This window comes from Erpetoichthys calabaricus, chromosome 6, assembly GCF_900747795.2.
Source record: "Erpetoichthys calabaricus chromosome 6, fErpCal1.3, whole genome shotgun sequence".
Taxonomy (NCBI): Eukaryota; Metazoa; Chordata; class Cladistia; order Polypteriformes; family Polypteridae; genus Erpetoichthys; species Erpetoichthys calabaricus.
In genome coordinates, this window is record NC_041399.2 from 196721669 (window position 1) to 196741130 (window position 19462).

General features: G+C 37.9%; 1 protein-coding gene and 1 long non-coding RNA gene across 2 annotated transcripts in view; both read left to right on the top strand.

Annotated features, from left to right (window-relative positions):
- Positions 1-19462, top strand: part of LOC114643159 (deleted in malignant brain tumors 1 protein-like) — a 153303-nt gene that overhangs the window by 18987 nt on the left and 114854 nt on the right. The window contains exons 11-17 of the mRNA XM_051928800.1: positions 3209-3523; positions 6249-6305; positions 8152-8268; positions 11657-11740; positions 13882-14034; positions 16268-16396; positions 18334-18431. Coding sequence (XP_051784760.1) covers positions 3209-3523; positions 6249-6305; positions 8152-8268; positions 11657-11740; positions 13882-14034; positions 16268-16396; positions 18334-18431 — 953 coding nt within the window. The remainder of the gene's footprint in view (positions 1-3208; positions 3524-6248; positions 6306-8151; positions 8269-11656; positions 11741-13881; positions 14035-16267; positions 16397-18333; positions 18432-19462) is intronic.
- LOC114653764 (uncharacterized) lies at positions 16268-19427 on the top strand. The gene is made up of 3 exons (XR_007935322.1): positions 16268-16396; positions 18334-18447; positions 19140-19427. It is a non-coding gene; the product is annotated as an uncharacterized LOC114653764 (long non-coding RNA).

Genomic DNA, 19462 nt, shown 5'->3' on the forward strand with positions numbered 1-19462 from the left:
AATATTAAATGAGTCTTCTTCTTCTTTCGGCAGCTCCCATTAGGGGTTGCCACAGTGGATCATCTTCTTCCATATCTTTCTGTCCTCTGCATCTTGCTCTGTCACATCCATCACCTGCATGTCCTCTCTCACCACATCCATAAACCTTCTCTTAGGCCTTCCTTTTTTCCTTTTTCCTGGCAGCTCTATTGTTAACAATCTTCTCCCAATATACCCAGCATCTCTCCTCTGCACATGTCCAAACCAACACAATCTCGCCTCTCTGACTTTGCCTTTAAACCGTCCACCCTGAGCTGACCCTCTAATGTCCTCATTTCTAATCCTGTCCATCCTCGTCACACCCAGTGCAAATCTTAACATCTTTAACTAAGCCTCCTCCAGCTCTGTCTATTGCTTTCTGGTCAGTGCCACCATCTCCAGCCCATATAACATAGCTGGTCTCACTGCCGTCCTGTAGACCTTCCCTTTCACTCTTGCTGATACCCGCCTGTCACAAATTACTCCTGACACTCTTTTCCATCCATTCCACCCTGCCTGCACTCTCTTTTTCACCTCTCTTCCACAATCCCCGTTACTCTGAATTGTTGATCCCAAGTATTTAAACTCATCCTCCTTCGCCAACTCTACTCCCTGCATCCTCACCATTCCACTGACCTCCCTCTCATTTACACACATGTATTCTGTTGTGGTGGTCCTACTGACCTTCATTCCTCTCCTCTCTAGAACATATCTCCACCTCTCTAGGGTCTCCTCAACCTGCTTCCTACTATCGCTACAGATCACAATGTCATCAGCAAACATCATAGTCCACGGGGACTCCTGTCTAAACTCATCTGTCAACCTGTCCATCACCATTGCAAAGAAGAAAGGGCTCAGAGCTGATCCCTGATGTAATCCCACCTCCACCTTGAATGCATCCGTCACTCCTACCGCAGACCTCACCACTGCCACACTTCCCTTGTACATATCCTGTACAACTCTTACATACTTCTCTGTCACTCCCGACTTCCTCATATAATACCACAGCTCCTCTCGAAGCACCCTGTTATATGCTTTCTCCAGGTCCACAAAGACGCAATGCAACTCCGTCTGGCCTTCTCTATACTTCTCCATCAACATCCTCAGAGCAAACATCGCATCTGTGGTGCTCTTTCTTGGCATGAAACCATACTGCTGCTCACTAATCATCACCTCACTTCTTAAACTGGCTTCTACTATTCTTTGCCATAACTTCATGCTGTAGTTACTACAGTCCTGCACATCCCCCTTATTCTTAAATATCGGCACCAGTACGCTTCTTCTCCACTCCTCAGGCATCCTCTCACTTTCCAAGATTCCATTAAACAATCTGGTTAAAAGCTCCACTGCCACCTCTCCTAAACACTTCCATGCTTCCACAGGTATGTCATCTGGACCAACGGTCTTTCCATTTTTCATCCTCTTCATAGCTATCCTTACTTCCTCCTTGCCAATCCGTTGCACTTCCTGATTTACTATCTTCACATCATCCAACCTTCTCTTTCTCTCTTTCCCTTCATTAATCAGCCTTTCAAAGTACTCTTTCCATCTGCTTGCTTGTGAGTATGTTACCTTCTTTATCCTTTATCACCCTAACCTGCTGCACATCTTTCCCAGCTCGGTCCCTCTGTCTAGCCAATCGGTACAGGTCCTTTTCTCCCTCCTTAGTGTCCAACCTCTCATACAACTCATCATACGTCTTTTCATTAGCCTTCGCCACCTCTCTCTTCACCTTGCGCCTTATCTTCTTGTACTCGTCTACTTTCTACATTTCTCTGACTATCCCACTTCTTCTTCACCATTCTCTTCCTCTGTATACTCTCCTGTACTTCCCCATTCCACCACCAGGTTTCCTTTTCCTCCTTCCTGTGTCCAGATGTCATGCTAAGTAGCCTTCTTGCTGTCACCCTTACTACATCTGCTGTAGTTGCCCAACCATCTGGTAACTCTTCACTGCCACCCAGTGCCTTTTGCCCTCCAACCCTAAACTCAACCTTGCAGTATTCCTTTTTCAACTTCCACCATTTGATCCTTGGTTCTGCCCTCACTCTTTTTCTCTTCTTGATCTCCAACGTCATCCTACAGACCACAATCCTATGCTTCTTAACTACACTTTCTCCTGCTACCACTTTGCAGTCTTCAATCTCCTTCAGATTGACTCTTCTGCATAGGATGTAATCTACCTGTGTGCATCTTCCTCCACTCTATGTTCCTCCATCTTCTTAAAATATGTATTCACCACAGCCATGTTCATCCTTTTGGCAAAATCCACTACCATCTGACCTTCTTCATTCCTCTCCTCGACACCATACCTACCCATTACCTCCTTGTCTCCTCTGTTCCCTTCACCAACATGTCCATTGAAATCCGCTCCAATCACCACTATCTGTCTCTTGGGAACACTGTTCATTACTTCATCCAACTCACTCCAGAAATCTTCTTTCTCATCCATTGCACACCCAACTTGCGGGGCATATGCACTAACAACATTCATCATCACACCTTCAATTTCCAGCTTCATAATCATTACTCTGCCTGACACTCTTTTCACCTCTAAAACACTCCTGACATACTGTTCCTTCAGAATAACCCCAACCCCATTTCTGCTCCCTTCCACACCATAATAGAACCATTTCAATCCACCTCTGATCCACCTGGCCTTACTCCCCTTCCATTTAGTCTCTTTCACACACAATATATCAACCTTCCTTCTCTCCATCATACCTGCTAACTCTCTCCCCTTACCAGTCATACTGCCCACATTCAAAATTCATACCCTCAGTTCCACTCTCTTTACTTTCCTCCTCTCCTCCTGCCTCCGGACATGTCTCCCCCCTTTTCTTAATATTAAATGAGTAATAGGTGCATTTTTGCACAGTACCTAAACTAAAGTGTTATCAATAATTCAACGATCACATGATGAACAAATTCAACCCAGTTAACGAACCAGCATTAACCAATCCTGGCAGCAGATGCAAGGCAGCTCAAATTAATTCATTGTCCCTTTTGTTTGTTAAATAGATTTCTTAAAGTATATGTGCAAATTACAGTCTAAAAGTCTAAAATGTGATTTTTTTGTTTTATATGCATTTTTGTCCAGAATTTAAAATTCAGCTTTGAATGAGAAGTATAAATGATATTTGTTTTTTTGTTTATTTTTTATTTTTTTGTTTCCTAATCATTCTTGCAGAGTTTAAGGACCTCCGCTTAGTCAGTGAAGAGTATGACTGTGCTGGAAAGTTGGAAGTTTTTTATAATGGAACATGGGGAGATGTTTGCACCAATGGAATTGATTCCACCACTGTCAGTGTTATTTGTAACCAGCTTGGTTGTGGTGACAGTGGCTTTCTAAAGGAGGGTAAATATGATGGAAAAGGCAGGAGAGTAAAATGGCTAGATGGTGTGACATGTCATGGGTATGAGTCAGTCCTGTGGGAGTGCCCCTCCTCACCATGGGGAGAAAATAACTGCCAGGATGGTGAGGAAGCAGTCATAAAGTGTTCAGGTGAGCATGCTCTTAAATCAGATTATTTAAGGCTTCTGTTCAACAGTTCCTGGGTTTGAATTCAAGATTTGGTTAGTGTTTGTGGGAAGTTTGCATTCTATCCAGTCTTTTGTCCCACTGCTTTTTTTTTTACTTTGTACTCCTTTTGTGGCTTGTGCTTTATTATTTTGGAAGAAAATAAGCCACGATATTTAAATTTAACAAAAGGAGGTCTTTAACAGCATTAATGCTGATCTAGAACTTTAAGTTCTGAATTCCAGTTAAAGCAAATCTCTAGTTTTTTGTAGCTTGGAAATCACCTCCCCATTATTGCCATTCCATCAATCAATGTCAACCTGTTTACTTCATATAAACAAGAGTTAGGTCATGTCTGCTGAGACTTAGTTGGCAAACATTTATCAGTTATATTGTTTACAGAGATCATTAATTGTCTTATCATTGGCTTGATACCACACAGAGGCAGCATCACCAGACACTGTTCACTGGCAGACCTGTGTGGGTGAGAAGGAGCATAGCACCTCACCAGTGTTTCCATATACTGACCCATTGACTACTCTGTAGGCAAGCATCAGGGATGTGAAATTGATGCATGCAGCTACAGGGAGCCAATGTATCGACCTGAAGAGAAGAGGGACATTAGCCCATATTGGCTGGTTAAATACAAGATGGACCGATGAATTCTGGACCATTTGTAGAGGCTTGATTGCACATGTGGGTGCTCATGCCAGAAGTGAGTTGCAGTAGTCCAGATGTGACATGAGAACAGAACAGAAGTTGTGCAGTATACTCTATCAGATAAGGTCTGATCATGCAGATGTTCTACAGTGTGAACCTGCCTGAACTGTAGTTCAAAATGTCCTTTTTTCTTTAATGTCTATAAGCCCAGGCAACTAGCTTGAGTACAAGAACAGGTAGGAGAAAAGTTACACAATTATTCATAGAATAGAATAAATTAAGATTCAAATTCTGCACAAATGTAAGCAAATTAAAACTGAATGTGACAGTAATACCTGTACAAGCTGAATAATAATCAATTCATCTTACATAGGGTACCAGGTGTTTCTCTATGTCTTGATTAATCTCTTGTTAGATGTGATATGGCATGGCCCTTGATCCAGCATGGAGCAGCAGAGATTGCCTCTTCTCAGGGTGGAAAATGGCAGAGACAGAAAGCAACTGCATCACTTTGCAGGCCTTATTTATTCAATTCTAATGGCTCTTAATGAACCTGTTGCAGAGTGGGGGGTAGGTGGCTCTGGTGGTCAATGATTCAGCTCAGACAGACTCAGCCCCACAACAGCTCATGCTTTCCACCTGGAGGGGGATGAGGTGCCTAGCTTTCCCTTTTACACCAGCCTTAATGCCATAACAACCTGTTTTCTCCCAGGCTAGCTGGCCTAGACAGTCAATTCCTGTTTTGGAATTTCAGCTGGAACTACCTGCATACAGAAATCTTATCTTGATCTGGTAAGTTGTAAATATGCCTGAGCAAGGACTGGCACAGAGAGCTTTCCTGGATTGTAAAATATGATATTATGCATTACTAAAACACATTAACCTGTATACTAGTCCATTCATCCATTATCCAACCCATTATATCCCAACTACAGGGTCACGGGAGTCTGCTGGAGCAAATCCCAGCCAACACAGGGCGCAAGGCAGGAAACAAACCCCAGGCAGGGCGCCAGCCCACACACACACCAAGCACAATTTAGAATCATCAATGCACCTAACCTGCATGTCTTTGGACTGTGGGAGGAAACCCACGCAGACACGGGGAGAACATGCAAACTCCACACAGGGAGGACCCGGGAAGCGAACTAACTGCGAGGCAGCAAAGCTACCACTGCACCACCATGCCGCCCTTAGATTTTAGTTTTCATCTCAAATGGTTTAAAACTCAATTTATCCCTTTTTCTCAAAGAAAAAATATAAACATCAAATTCTTCTTCTACACATAAAAGCAAGAATTCTTTCACTTCCTTTGCTTTTTAAATAGTGTCAGTTGATGATAAATACCATTCAAAGTGTTGTTTGATTCTTCAGTTTCCAGCTACATTGACATTTAAATGAAGTTCTGGAGTATTGTTATTATGCATTGAAATAATTACTCAACATATGTTCTGGTAATGAGTAATATTTTACATGAAAAACATACCATGTCTGCTTTTCTTATAAGATAGATCTCCTTCTGTTATGCCGAAGCATAGTGTTTACTTAATTTGGGTTCAGAAGATAAAATAGAAACAAAATGGAGAATGCGCCAGGGTCAAAACCATAAAGACATACTGACATAAAGACATACAGCCAGAGGTGTGAGACAAGAATCAAAACCTTAAGACACAAAGTAAGTCAGTAAACCAAGAAAGAAAATACAGAGAATCGCATTTTAAGACTTTTAGATTTATTCAAACACAGATACCAAAATGGTACATAATATGACCCTGTATAGGGTCGCGCTGATGACATCATGTGAGCACGCTGTCAGGCCTTTGCAATAGACTGGACCCCCATTCAGAATTGAATCCTGCCTTATTTCTGAAACCACTAGAACAGACTCTAACCCTGTTATCCTGAAATGGACAGTGCTTAAATTTGATGATGAATAGGTATTAAAATATTCCTGAGTAACATCAATTGTAGAATTTATGGAATTAATACAATGTGTTCATGTGCACATTTGTTCCCGTTTGCTGTCTAAAATTTCTGCTTTCTGCTTTCATAGGCAGTACTAAAAAAATGGTTTCAATGACAGCTGCTTCAGTAACAGAAGAGTGCTTTGGTAAGTCCTCGTTACATCAATAAATGTATCAAGTTAGTAGGTTGGTATTATTTTATAGCCACTTGGGCATTAGTTGTTGGTTCAATCCTGGCTTTATACCAAAAATAAATAAATAAATAAATAAAACAAAAGTCAAAATTTGTATGTATGTATGTACTGTAAAAGCTACTTTAATTGTACTGGAAAGTAGGGCAACCACAAATAGTCTTGGAAAGTTCAATACAGCAAAAATCAGCTGGGTAAATGAAGTTTAGTCATCTGTCACTCATGGCAATCTTAAAAAATAATGACACTGTGGTAAAGATATTGTAAGGTGGTTATCATTTAGGAAGGTTAGGTCTTTAGAATTAATTTTCATTTTCAGAAGACAATAATTGTTACTTCCAAAGAGATTTTTCAGGCTAGCTGTAGTACCAAAGTGTACTGCCTGATGGAGGGCCTGTGCTTCCACAAAAGCTTGCATATTGTAATCTGTTCAGTTAGCCGATAACAGGTGTCATTTTCTTCACTTCTCATTGCATCCATAATGGCTAACACATTACAACACCCTACTACTACATTATAGTTGAAAAAACCAAAATGTAAGCAAAGTGTGAGTGTTCGCAAAATAATTTTAATACGATTTAGGTAATAATCAGTTCCTACCAGGTTGCTTGATCTTGGTCATGGCTCCCGCATGGCGTTTGAATATGGCCAAGGTGGTCTTCCCCTTCTCTGTGGATGGCGGAAATGTACAGAGGCAAAGAGACAAAATTAAAGCTAATTTTTTGGTTTCTTGTCACAAGAAATACATCAATGGAGTGCCATGGTACAGAATGACTTTCCTGCTTCATTAACCACAACCCAGTTCTCCAATGACCAGTGGAATAATCCGACTCTTTACTTCATACCAGTTCTTTCTTCATCATGACCCCACTCACATTCCTAGTGTAACCTTGTTGCCCTTTCATCTGAGGCTGGTTGGTCACTTTCAAAGGTTTACTTGTCCCTTCCTGGAGAGACGGCTTATTGAAAGTCCTTGTAAAATTGGTTACAAGTAGAGTGATGAACTCCTCCTACACCCCTACCACCATTTAAAATCTCCAAAGCAGCACTTAACAAGAAGTTCTTATCAGTGATAGCATTCCTAAAACTTTGGAGAATTTACAATAACTTGTTTAAAGAAAGCTATTTCTTTCATCAAGTCACTAATAAATTCATAAATGTCAATCTAATATTTAACATTATACTGATTAAATCATTAAAACTGTTAGCATTTCTTTTTCTCATACTATTGTGCCAACAGGCCACAGACATGCAGAAATGTTCTGCCCACACAGAAGGACCTGGACTGTCCCAGGAAATTGAGCTGACTCTTAACTCGTTTTTTTTTAGAAAACCCAATACAGATTTCTCTCCCAAACCTTCTATTGATTAAATTCCTTACATTTTAGAGAATTAACATGAGCAAATGACAGAAGAAATATTTACTGAAAAACATTCAGTGCTGACCAGCTATTCATTCAATTTTAGTAACCACTTTTGGGTCTAAGTTGATCCTGACAGCATAAGGTATAAGATGAGAAACAACTCTAAATGGGGCAGCATTTATCACACATGCATTCATACAACCTCAATCCATAACACTGGGAAAATATAAAGTTACAGTGTCAGTTTAATTCACCTGCTCATCTTAGATGTGCTGGAGAAAATTGAAATAACTGAATTAAGTATGAAATTGGGATGATTTGTTCAAGTCATTTGGTGTTATTAAGAAAGCTTTCCTCCTGGACAGTCCATAAAATTGTGTCCAGAATTAGCCTGATTAAAACATTATGCTAAATTTGACTCCCTTTCTCCATTTCAGGCACACAGAACAGATGGCTTCCTGCATTTGGTGCTACTTTCTTGACTCTGGGCATATGCCTGTGTGTCTTGTCCACTGTTCTTCTCATCAAAGCACGAGCCATTATGAAACAAAAAGGTACAGCTTTATAAAATGTAACGTTATTTGTGGTAATTTTAGATGCGGATCAACTGTTTTTATTTCCAAATTTAAGCTATAACAGTATCCCTGTGGCTATAAGTCTTGTTTAAACCAGGTTTGTAATATTTTCCATGCTTGAATTCCTATTTTGACTGTGCTGTCATTCTGTCTAAGGTTGCGATACACTCCTTTGTTTCTAAGAGGGTCACATTTATGTCTTAAATATATTGGCAGGCCAATTTTATTTTATTCAGAGTAATCATGGCTTACTGTGATAAACTTTTGCTTTTTAATACTAGTTTTGGTGTTATTTCTGTGTTCTTTTTGTATAATTTTTCACCTTGGGAATAACACATTTTTCAGTCATCTTAGTTAAAAGTCAAAGCAAAGTTGTAAGCAAACTGAATGTATTATTTCTTTTGTTTTCTTCTTGAGTTGCTCTAATGCCAAGCTATCTTAGGTCTTTGTTGTTTGTGTAAAGCCATCTTTTATTTTGATGTTGTGCTGACATCATGCTTCACCCCTCTTTGCCTAAAATGTTAAATAGCATAAAAACTATTAAAGATGAAATAGGAAATGGTAGAGGAAAATTGTAGTTGAAAAACACAAGCAGTGGTTATTCTGCCTCCAAAGGAACAGAGAGATTTTAGAGTAAAGGGATCAGAAGAAGAAAGAAAGGTCAAAGAGAAGTTAAAGTCATCACCAAAAATCAAACCACATAAACATCACGTTTTGAACACTAAACAGAAATCAAGGACATTAACACCTGACAGAAAGTTTGGTGACCATGAAGAATTTCAAAAAATGAGTAAATACACTACAAGCGTTGTTATCTATCCATCCTTTATCCAACACGCTATATCCTAACTACAGGGTCACGGGGGTCTGCTGGAGCCAATCCCAGACAACACAGGGCGCAAGGCAGGAAACAAACCCCGGGAAGGGTGCCAGCCCACTGCAGATAAGCGTTGTTATCCAATACTCAAATAGTTCAAAAACTGCAAGTGCTGGTCTTAAAGATGGCCATGCTGATGATGTCACATGTTGTACATTCCTGAGGGTTTATGGGTAATTTGCCACAGCTATGGCCAAAGTGACTTCAGTAAAATAGCAGGGCTTGTAAGGAAAACAAAAATGTCGTAACGGAAGGACATTGAAATTTTTCCATTTTTTCCAGACAAATATTAGAAAAAAACTAAAATCTGAACAAAACTCCAGAATACATGTACAAATTGTTAGAATCTGTCTTGGATTTCTCACAAAAAATGAATTACAATTTCAGATCATGACAGTGGTCAACAATATCAGTACATGTAAACAAAATGAAAACTGAAAAACGCCAAAAGTAACCAAAACCCAAGGTTGGCAAAAAGACACAGAAGTGTCTTTTAGACATCTTCTTCCTAACACTATAAGAATGGTTTTTCAGTATTCAACACCAGGCGTAGTGTGCCTTTACCTTATATACTTAATGGTTTGTGATGTCACATCGCACAACTTTCTGGGGCCGTGTTACTACTGTCAATATAGCTATTATGATTTGTTAGGCTCTTAAGGCTTAAACAGGGGCTTTACCTTAAAAAAACCCTAGACATGAAAGCTTCAGTTAGGCCTCGACAGACAGCCGCCCTCGCTCAAAAATCAAGAAGCAGGCTTTTAGTCTGCATAGGCCCAAAAAAAAGGGGTCAGATCTTTAATATTTCACAGTGATTTCCTTGCAGCTCCACACATTCTCATCTTCTTCGTGCACGCTGCTGGTTTTGCTTTACACCGTTCAATGGAGGTCAGAGGTAACACCACCTGTAGGCACTTTTCCCAGCTCAGTCAGGAGGTCCAAGCCACCCACTCAGGCCAACAGATTATCACAGCGGAGAACACATCTTGTAGTGCTTACACATATGGTATGTGCTGTATGTGCTCTCACACTGCACACAAAATAAATTTCCACCTGCTATTACATGCAGAGAAAAGAGTTGCAGATGAGATGAAAATATATGTATAAATGGCATAAATTTGTTTAATTTTTTTTTTTTTTTTTTGCAAACAGAAACTACAGTAGGTGTCAAATTCATTTTCACACAAATTGGTTTCCTCATCATTAATAAGTTTTATGGCTATTTTATGGAATTATTCATTTCTATGTAACTTCTTCACATTTCAATCCTCTTGTTACTTTCTGGCATAGGAGACAGTACAATTTCATTTTTAAGAGACCCATTAGATATTGTGCAACATAAGTAATAAGCTTCCCTCATTAATTTATCCTACAATTAAAATACATATATCAGCCATGAACTTTGTCTTCTAAACTTGTATACTCTGTGCAATTTCTTATCTAGAAAAATCTTGCTTTTTTAGTGGAGGTATTTGAAATTGTCAGTTTCTGGCTCATGGCACTAGCTTTATGATTCCTTCAGAGTTCTTGTGTTTGCCTTTGGTTGTGTATGCATGTGTGCAACCTGAACTTTCCAGGTCAGCAATGGGGCTTCAAACTTTGGTCCCCTTTTTCTTGAGTCTAAAATACAGACTGCTCTTTTATGTTTTTTTTCAGTCAGACAGTAAAAAGGTGCAAAAACACCAGAACCTTCTGCTCTCATAAATTAGCCACAGGAGAGTGGCAATATGTTGCATGTTCATTAGCACATGCAAGTAAGAATTAAAGTGTCAATGATATCCTTGTAAAACTAAAAAAAAAAACCAAAAAGTTCCATTTTAAAAGTAGAAGAAGTATTAATTGGAATGTGCAGCAACTTGAACTTCACTCAAAGAACTCAGCTATATGATGCCCTTGATTCAAAGAAGCACAAAGTTCTGCTAGAGATAGAATACGTATGTAGAAAATTGATTTTTCATTAATGTGCCAGCTTTGCACTGTCCAGCAAACACCACGCTGCAGAGCTCTCGGGTCTTGTGTTAGTGTTGTGCTGTGTCTGCTCTCTTTGTATTCTTTCTGTCTTATTCAGGCTTATCCTTTTTGTTCTTCCACAATTGTATTTAAAAACCTCTCCTTTTGTAGATGTGTCTTTTAAAGATTTGGTGCACATCTTTACCCTGCCATTTACTATCCTGTTGATGACTTTGACCCTGGTCACTTCTTGCCAACCAGAAACCCCATTAAAATACACGGCAAAGAACTAGGGGTTGAAACATAAAAGAATACATTTACAGAAAATACTTGTATTCCTATTTATGAAGCACATAAACCTTTCATAAGTCCCATCAATAAACTTGTTACATATTTTTGAATTAACACAAAGAATACAGGAACCTAAATATAACATGTACTGTAGACGCAGCAGAGGAATCAGCATTTGCATAATACATTTTAAGCAGTAATGCCAAAATAAAAAAGTACTTCAACCATAACCAACATATTTCTGTGCAGATCATAATAAGGATTACGAGGTTGTATATGAAGAAATTGAGCAGAAGCTGAATCCAGAAGTGCCTGAAAACATAGAATTTTCAAGTAAGTAGATGTCTATGCTTCATACTGTATATGAAGAAATACGGCTTGATAAAATTGACACCATATACTAGAAGATGTTTTTCTCTTTTACTAATTTAGGTAGACATGTTAAAAATAAAAATATTTTAAACAGAAGAGACTTTCATTAAAGTATTACTAAAGCACGTAACATTTGGCAAGACAAAGCTCTATTACCTGATTGTCTTAAATTGCATTCTATCTTATAATCGTGGGCAGTGGGGTATTATCACATGACAATGTCCAAAACATGAGTGGAATGTTCAAATATTTAACAATAAAAATGGGTCTTTTTTAATCTGAAGTACAAAACTTACTAGCAAAGGTATAAAGATTCTGACCACTATGTATTTTATTAAAATGACAGAAGCCAGTGACTGAGTTTCTCTTTTCAAAAGTAATAAAAGACAAAACTGAATTTGTGACTTAGAAATAACAACAAATTAAAAACACCAGCATTCATAATGATTCATCCTTAAGGTACAAGAACTGGTACGTGAATCATTTCTGTTGCTAAATCATCCAGCATGATGTTACTTATTTCCCTGGGTAGTAAGATGGATAAATTCAGTCCGCATTTCAGTATTTTGATCACATATTTTAGTTTTAATTGTTCTGTGCTCCCTTTTCCACCAAAGCACATTCACAAAAATCTGAGGTCCCCCTCCTGCATTTTTCAGTCCATCATGAAATAGCATCCGAAATAAGAAGTTTAAGACATTTCTCTGCAGTACCCAAAATGTCACAGTACCTGCACTTGCCATAACTCACCATGAGATGTAACAGTTCAATTGATCATTTTTCATTATCTTGGAGTCAGGCCAGGTCCGAATCCTTTCAAGCTTACTTTTATCCTCACTTCGGATCTTTGCCTCTTCCATCATTGGACGAGCCTGAAACTTTTATCCTTACGTTGGAACTTCGCCCTTTCCATCTTGGAACTAGAGGGCATAGTGGATCTCGTTAGGCAGCTGTGATCACAGTGCTACCAGGTGGATACAGGAATATTTAAAATATCTCATTTTATGTTCCTCAGAGTCTATTACATAGATGTAGACATTAGATGCAGGTAGCTGGCAGATCTTTTACACTCTTTCTACCTTCACAGCTTGTCTGAAAGTCAGTTTAGAGCAGCTGGTGCTCAGATCTGTGTTGATAGCAGGATCTCTTCATACATCCATTATCCAACCCGCTATATCCTAACATAGGGTCACTGGAGCCAATCCCAGCCAACACAGGGTGCAAGGCAGGAATAAATCCTGGGCAGGGCGCCACCAGGGCACACACTAGGGACAATTTAATATCACCAATGCACCTAATCTGCATGTCTTTGGACTGTGGGAGGAAACTGGAGCACCTGGAGGAAACCCACGCAGACACAGGGAGAACATGCAAACTTCACGCAGGGAGGACCCGGGAAGCAAACCCAGGTCTCCTTACTGTGAGGCAGCAGCGCTACCACTGCGCCACCGTGCCGCCCAGAATCTCTTCAGTTTAATTTAAAAATTTAAAAAAAAATGTGCCTGATGACAGCCGTTTACTTACAAAAAACTACACTGACATCTCCAAAACTGATTATGAAGAGGCAAAATAGAAACCAAACAATGGATAATATCAATCTTTCATTAACAAACTAGCAGAAAACAGTAATAAAGGCTATAAAAATAATATTAAACATTTCTACAACACGGGGGAACAAACAGAAAATTTAAACTATGCAAGTAAACATCAGTAGACAGTACAAGGGAGTAAATTGACAATATGTGTGTCAACACAGCAGGCCAGTTGTATTGTATGAGTGATTTGAACTTGGCCACTGATGGAGCATCACAAACAGTCCTAACATATTAGAGCTCCAGATAGCTTGGCTGAGAAGGTTGTTTTGTACTCTCACAGCCGAGAGTTCAAATCCCAGCACTGCTCTGGCAAGGAAGACGAGCAGATGAAAGAGGGGCCTCACCCTGAGCAAATTCTAAAGCACTGTAGTCAAGCCATTTGAAAAGCAGTGGGCTTGTTAGATCTATCATAATCTGCAATTAGATAATAATGTAAATGTTTGGTGCAGTAAATTGTTAAGCTGCAATAGTGACATAATCTTTTCTTTATCCTTCTGTCAATGACAGGCAACAAAAGAAATGACAACGATTCTGGAAACAGAAAAATATATAAAGATCAACTCTACCAAGATGAAGATTATGAGGGTGATGAGAAATGTGACCTACAGGAAGACGTGAAATATGATGACATCAAAGAGGAAGAAGAAAAACGTAACAGCAGTTAGTTAATCACCAAACAGTCCAAAACAATATAGTATACTGTAGGGTAGGATCTATTGATAAGCCAAAAGAAGAGCTTTTGCTAAGATTTTATTGATTGATGAAAATCACACACACTTTTATTTTACATGTGATGTATGAGAGACTTATTTTTTACTTTTTAGTACACTTTTTAACTTAATATAAGTGTGTTTTTTTAAAAGTATTTATATATATTATAAAACTTATATTATATATATATTATATAACTTTTTAGTCTTGGGTTTGTTTTAGTTTAATTTTGTAATCAATATTTTAACACTTCCTTTAATATTTAGATCCGTTACTAGCGCCATCTATTGGTGAAATCTTGAACTATTCTTCATATAAAAATTTCATTTCTTAATTAACATGGATTAATTGATTAAATCGTGAAACTGATTGTTGATTCATGTATTGTCATCGGAAGTGAGTGAGTAAGTGTGAAGAATTTCAAGTCATTTGGACAATAGAAAGTGGGTTAAATATTGATTACAAGATTTGTACCAGACAACAAACAGGTGAACTTAAAAGAAGTGTGGTAATAATAGTAATAAAAAAGTAGTGTGTGATTTTTAGGTGACATTGGCACACTTATCTAATATTCTATTTTCTTTTCACTTGTATATGTGGTTCATATGCATCCATATTGCACAAAGAGCACTACAGGCACATGTACAGTATTTGTATTTTATGCCAACAGACTCTTAGCTCTTAACTTTTCTAAGCTATTGAATTGATCAACTCCAATATTTCCATAGCTAAAGTTTTGAGCATGCTTTGATAAATATGTAAAATTAACCTGGTTCTGTTTTTACTTACCATGGTCAAAAGATGTAAGCTACTTGTCTAATTACACTAATCTAATACTGATTAATTAAATTCAAGAATTTACAAAGCTATGCAAAGAAACTTTGTGCATGTAACAATGTGCCTGTTGGCAGCTTTATGCTTTGACTCTGCTGCTTGCCATTTTACATGCTGCCTTTTATATCTGATCTCACAGATCTGCTTGGCTTTACATTATTAAGTACTCAGCAGTTATGTGATTGGAGGAAAGCGTGTGCACTTAACACAAAATGTATCCATTCATCCATCTATTTTCTAAACTCACTTCATCCTGAACAGGTTCCCCAGCAAACATATGGCGAAAGGCAGGAACAGTCCTTGGACAGGACGTCAGTCCATCGCAGGATGAACACACACACACACACACAGACACTAGCTAGGGTCAATGTTGAAACCCCTCAATCAGTCAGGTGAACATTGATTTGTTTTTGTTCTGGAGAATGCTCCTAACATCACTCAGGAATGACTGTCCAAAAACTACAACTTAGACCATACATAGACTCTAGAATCACATAAAAAAAATATTCACACACAAAGTCATGAAGGAAACCAGATCCAGATTCCATGCCTTAAGGTAGCTGTGAGTAGTCAGGAGAGCAATGAAATATAAAGTAGGAATGTGTTATCGTGCACCTGGTAGAAAGATCATTATCTCTAAGCCAAGTCATTGTTTGGTAAATAAACTGCCAAAACACAAAAGTCACGTAAATGCTAAAACTCCTATGAAGGTCAAAAGATCCAGAGAAATCGAACATGTAAAATGTAACAAAAGACAATGCCCTTATAGAGTAATGCAAAGGTCAGTCAATTTTGTTTTTATCATTTTTTCTTTAGAATAAGAAAGATATAATGATAAAGTGTTTATGGCAGGGTTTCCACTTGACTCTGACTCTTGTTCCTCCTCACAGAAACTGTCATTTACCTCTGAGTGTGTTGTTTATGTGTCATTTACCTCTGACCTATCCCACCTTTTTGGTCTGCTTAACAATTTTAATTGTTCAGTACTAAGGTAGAAGGGCATATGCACATTTAGCCTTCAGGGTTTGCTCTGTCATCACTGGAAGGTAATATATAATTTTACTTTATGGTTCAAATCATATTTTAAGGAGCATATTTTATAGGTCATAAGACACAGTATACTAAACATTATTTTCTTGAAACATTTTTTTAATTTGCTTGCCTTTTAAGCTTCTTTGTGCTTATATATAAAGGTGACACAGTGGTCAGTGCTACTTCATAACAGCTTCAAATCCCCAGTGGTATGAGCCCTGTCTCTGTAACCCTTAACTAAATTAAGTGGCTTCTATAACAAAATGTATGATAATAGAAAGAAACACCAAATCTTTGCTTCTGTTCATTTTTCTAGGATTTTCTAACTCAGGGTATGAATATGTTGACTCCTCTGATGAAACACTGATAGAAGAGCAGCTACAACTGGAGACAGAATATGATGACACTGCAGTGGAGGACTACATTAATACTGAAAATAAGAATGGTATGAAATTTAATCTCTTTGGTATTGGTATGCTTTATTTGAAGTCCTATTTACTTGTATATTCATCAAATGCCAATATATCTTGTCTAACAATGTTTTTGTGGATGAGAGCGTCAAAATGTTTTACAAAGTGACCAAAAAACCTCACTGCGCTCTAATTCTTATTTTCCATTTGCTTGTTGTGTTGGAGCTCATAGTGGAAACAAGGTGGGAAGGCCTCTTGACAATTCTCTTCTCCCAGTAGCTGTCAGTAGTTTCTTGTGAGGAATTCCCAGACAGTCATAGAGCGGCTTAATAATACAGTCTATGCTGAGAGTGCACAGAGACCATCTTCCCCTAGATACTAAAACCATTACACCTGACTCCTCTTCATCCACAGGAGCACTGACTCTATTCTGAGGTCCTCCCTGATTGTCAGGTTCCTAAAATTGTCATGGACAGTGATTTCTGCAACCTTCATCTCGAGCCTGGTATCTGCTCCTTATATTTGTGGTATTTTTCTTTCAGTCACTGACCACAGCTCATGACAATCTTAAAAGTGCAGGGATTTAGAATGAGTAGTAAATCAAGTACCTTATCCAAGGATATTTCACCTCAACTCTTCATAAAATGTCTTCTATAATGACATTTATGCAACAACCAGTTGGCCAATTTTAGAATCTCCTCTACTTTCATACCCCAAAGTACTTACAGATTTCTATCTGGGGCAGCTGCTTTTACATTCAGATGCAGAGAGTAAGTGACTGTGACAAGAGCACTATGACCCTTAGATCTGAAAAGCTGAAACTCATTCAATTTCTTTCAGATTGCTAGTAACTTAACGTAGCTTTAAGGTGACCCTTTCATCCACTTACCAAAATGACATAAAGCTATGTATGTTAACACTAGAATGGGAAAAACCCAACTCCTGATAAAGAAGTTGGTTACAGGGCCAATGAGGTGCATAGAAGTAAGTAACTAACTTCTATCTCTTTCACTTTCCACATAAGCTCTGGTTATTATTCCCAATCCCAATATACAGTATTGCACCTGACCTCTATGATGTTCAAATAAGATGTAAAATTTGTCATTTTGTACTGTTTTTTAAGCAAGCGAAGAAGGTTGGTCTTTCCTGGGCAAAAAAAAGTGGAACTGTCACTGTCATAAGCTAACGACATTCATTAGGCTGATAACCAAAACCTATTAAGAATAATCCCAAAGCCACAGCCAAAACAAAACAACAGTTACGACTCACAACTATCCTTTTGCTCAGTCCAGTGACTTTGTCTTTCTTTCCCAATCTGTCTGCTTAAAAAGTTGTCCTTTCCAACTTGCTCACATCATTATCAAAAATGTAGCATCAGAGCGTCAAAATGGCTGAGCCCATACAAACAAACAAAAGAAACTGATGACACTCAAAGAAAAACAAATACTCAAAATGGCACACAGTGACCTTACCATAATAACAGTAAATGTAAATAAAAATACATCAAAATATTGGTGCGGAAGTCTTTTCAGTAAAGTGAAGATACAAAATAGACTTTAAAATTGCAAATTACATAAAGAAAATAAAAAAATGTACTCGAACTCCTTTGGTACTGTCTTTATTTCTCTACAATGTTTTTACTGACCCTTACATGTATTTTAGTTGTCAGTTTTCTCATACAAATATCCTATCGTGTCCTATCAGAGTTAACTTGCTGAGTTACACCATTTTGAAAGGCCATTTTTGTCGTCAGTTTTTTTTTTTTAATATTTAGCGTTAAACAATGTTTGGGATTGAAAGTGCAAGCAAACTTCATAAACTAAAAAAAAAATGGTAGTTCAGCCCAGATATGTGCTGTATATAGTCACTTACTGTAGATTTGGATTGTCTCCATTGAACTACTTTTAGAGGAATTCTTCTAGATAGCATCTACCTCTATGAACTTTTATCTTATTTCTTTCCTATTTTGTAGAGTATAACAATGTGGAGCCTTTTGTTCCTGCTAAGCTAGAAGACCAGCTAAAGCTAGAGATGGAATATGATGACACTGGGGTAGAGAACTACGCCAATGTGAAATGAGTGAAAGGTAGGAAATTCCATTGCTGTTAAAGTGATGTTACCTGAAGCGTATCTCATTGCACAGCACAGCTCAAGACATTGTTGCAGTTTAGTATATATTCATAATTTTATTTTACAGATTTGCTTTATTCAGAAATCATAGTAAAATGTTCTATTACTACAAACAACTATTCATTTCACTAACTATTACTGAGCACACAATGCAAATACTTTGCAAAGACGTTACTTGGAGTAACTGAGCCCACTTTGTGACTTTCCTGAGATCTCTGCTGAAATTCAAGAGGAGACACTGGTGAGAATAACAGGATATTTTTTCTCAGGAGAATAATCTGAGAAACATGAGACAAAAGAAAATGTCTCCATTTTATTTCTTTGTGATCTCATTGTGGTCTAGCAGAAACCAAAAAGATATTAAGGAGAACTCTTGTCTGATTTTCTTATTCCTATGAATAAGAAAAGTTTACTTCATAGGGCAGTATATTGTGTACCAGTGTGAAATGATTACAAAATTGGTAAAACGTATGTTTCATGTAATAAAAAAACTACTTCTTACATTGAAACCCAATCATTTTTTGCACTTTTCATTACAATGAATAATGTATATATAAAGAAAAATGAATTACTTCACATTAAAAAAATGAAACCTAAGTACCTGTATACACTAGAGAGCTTTGACTGAAACTGTAACTCTTTCTGCAGGAGATTTACGGAAGGAGCACACCAAAGAGACCCAGCAGCTCTTCAGAAGCAAGAAAGATGCTGAAATTGCCGAAGACTGTCTACTTTTCATTTATCTGTATTTTGTTAGTTAAAGATGTTAGGAAAGTGAAGGTCTTTAGGATCGTTACATAGTCCTTTTGTAAGTTTGTCTCTGTCAAAATGCAACAGAGGTAGTTTTCAAAATAAAAATGAGACTATATGAGGTTAAAAAATACCTAATGAATGTTAATATCAGAGTCTGTGAATGCAGTCCAATGTAATATAAATCCAGAGCTCACTAATGCACCATATTTTTATGGCTT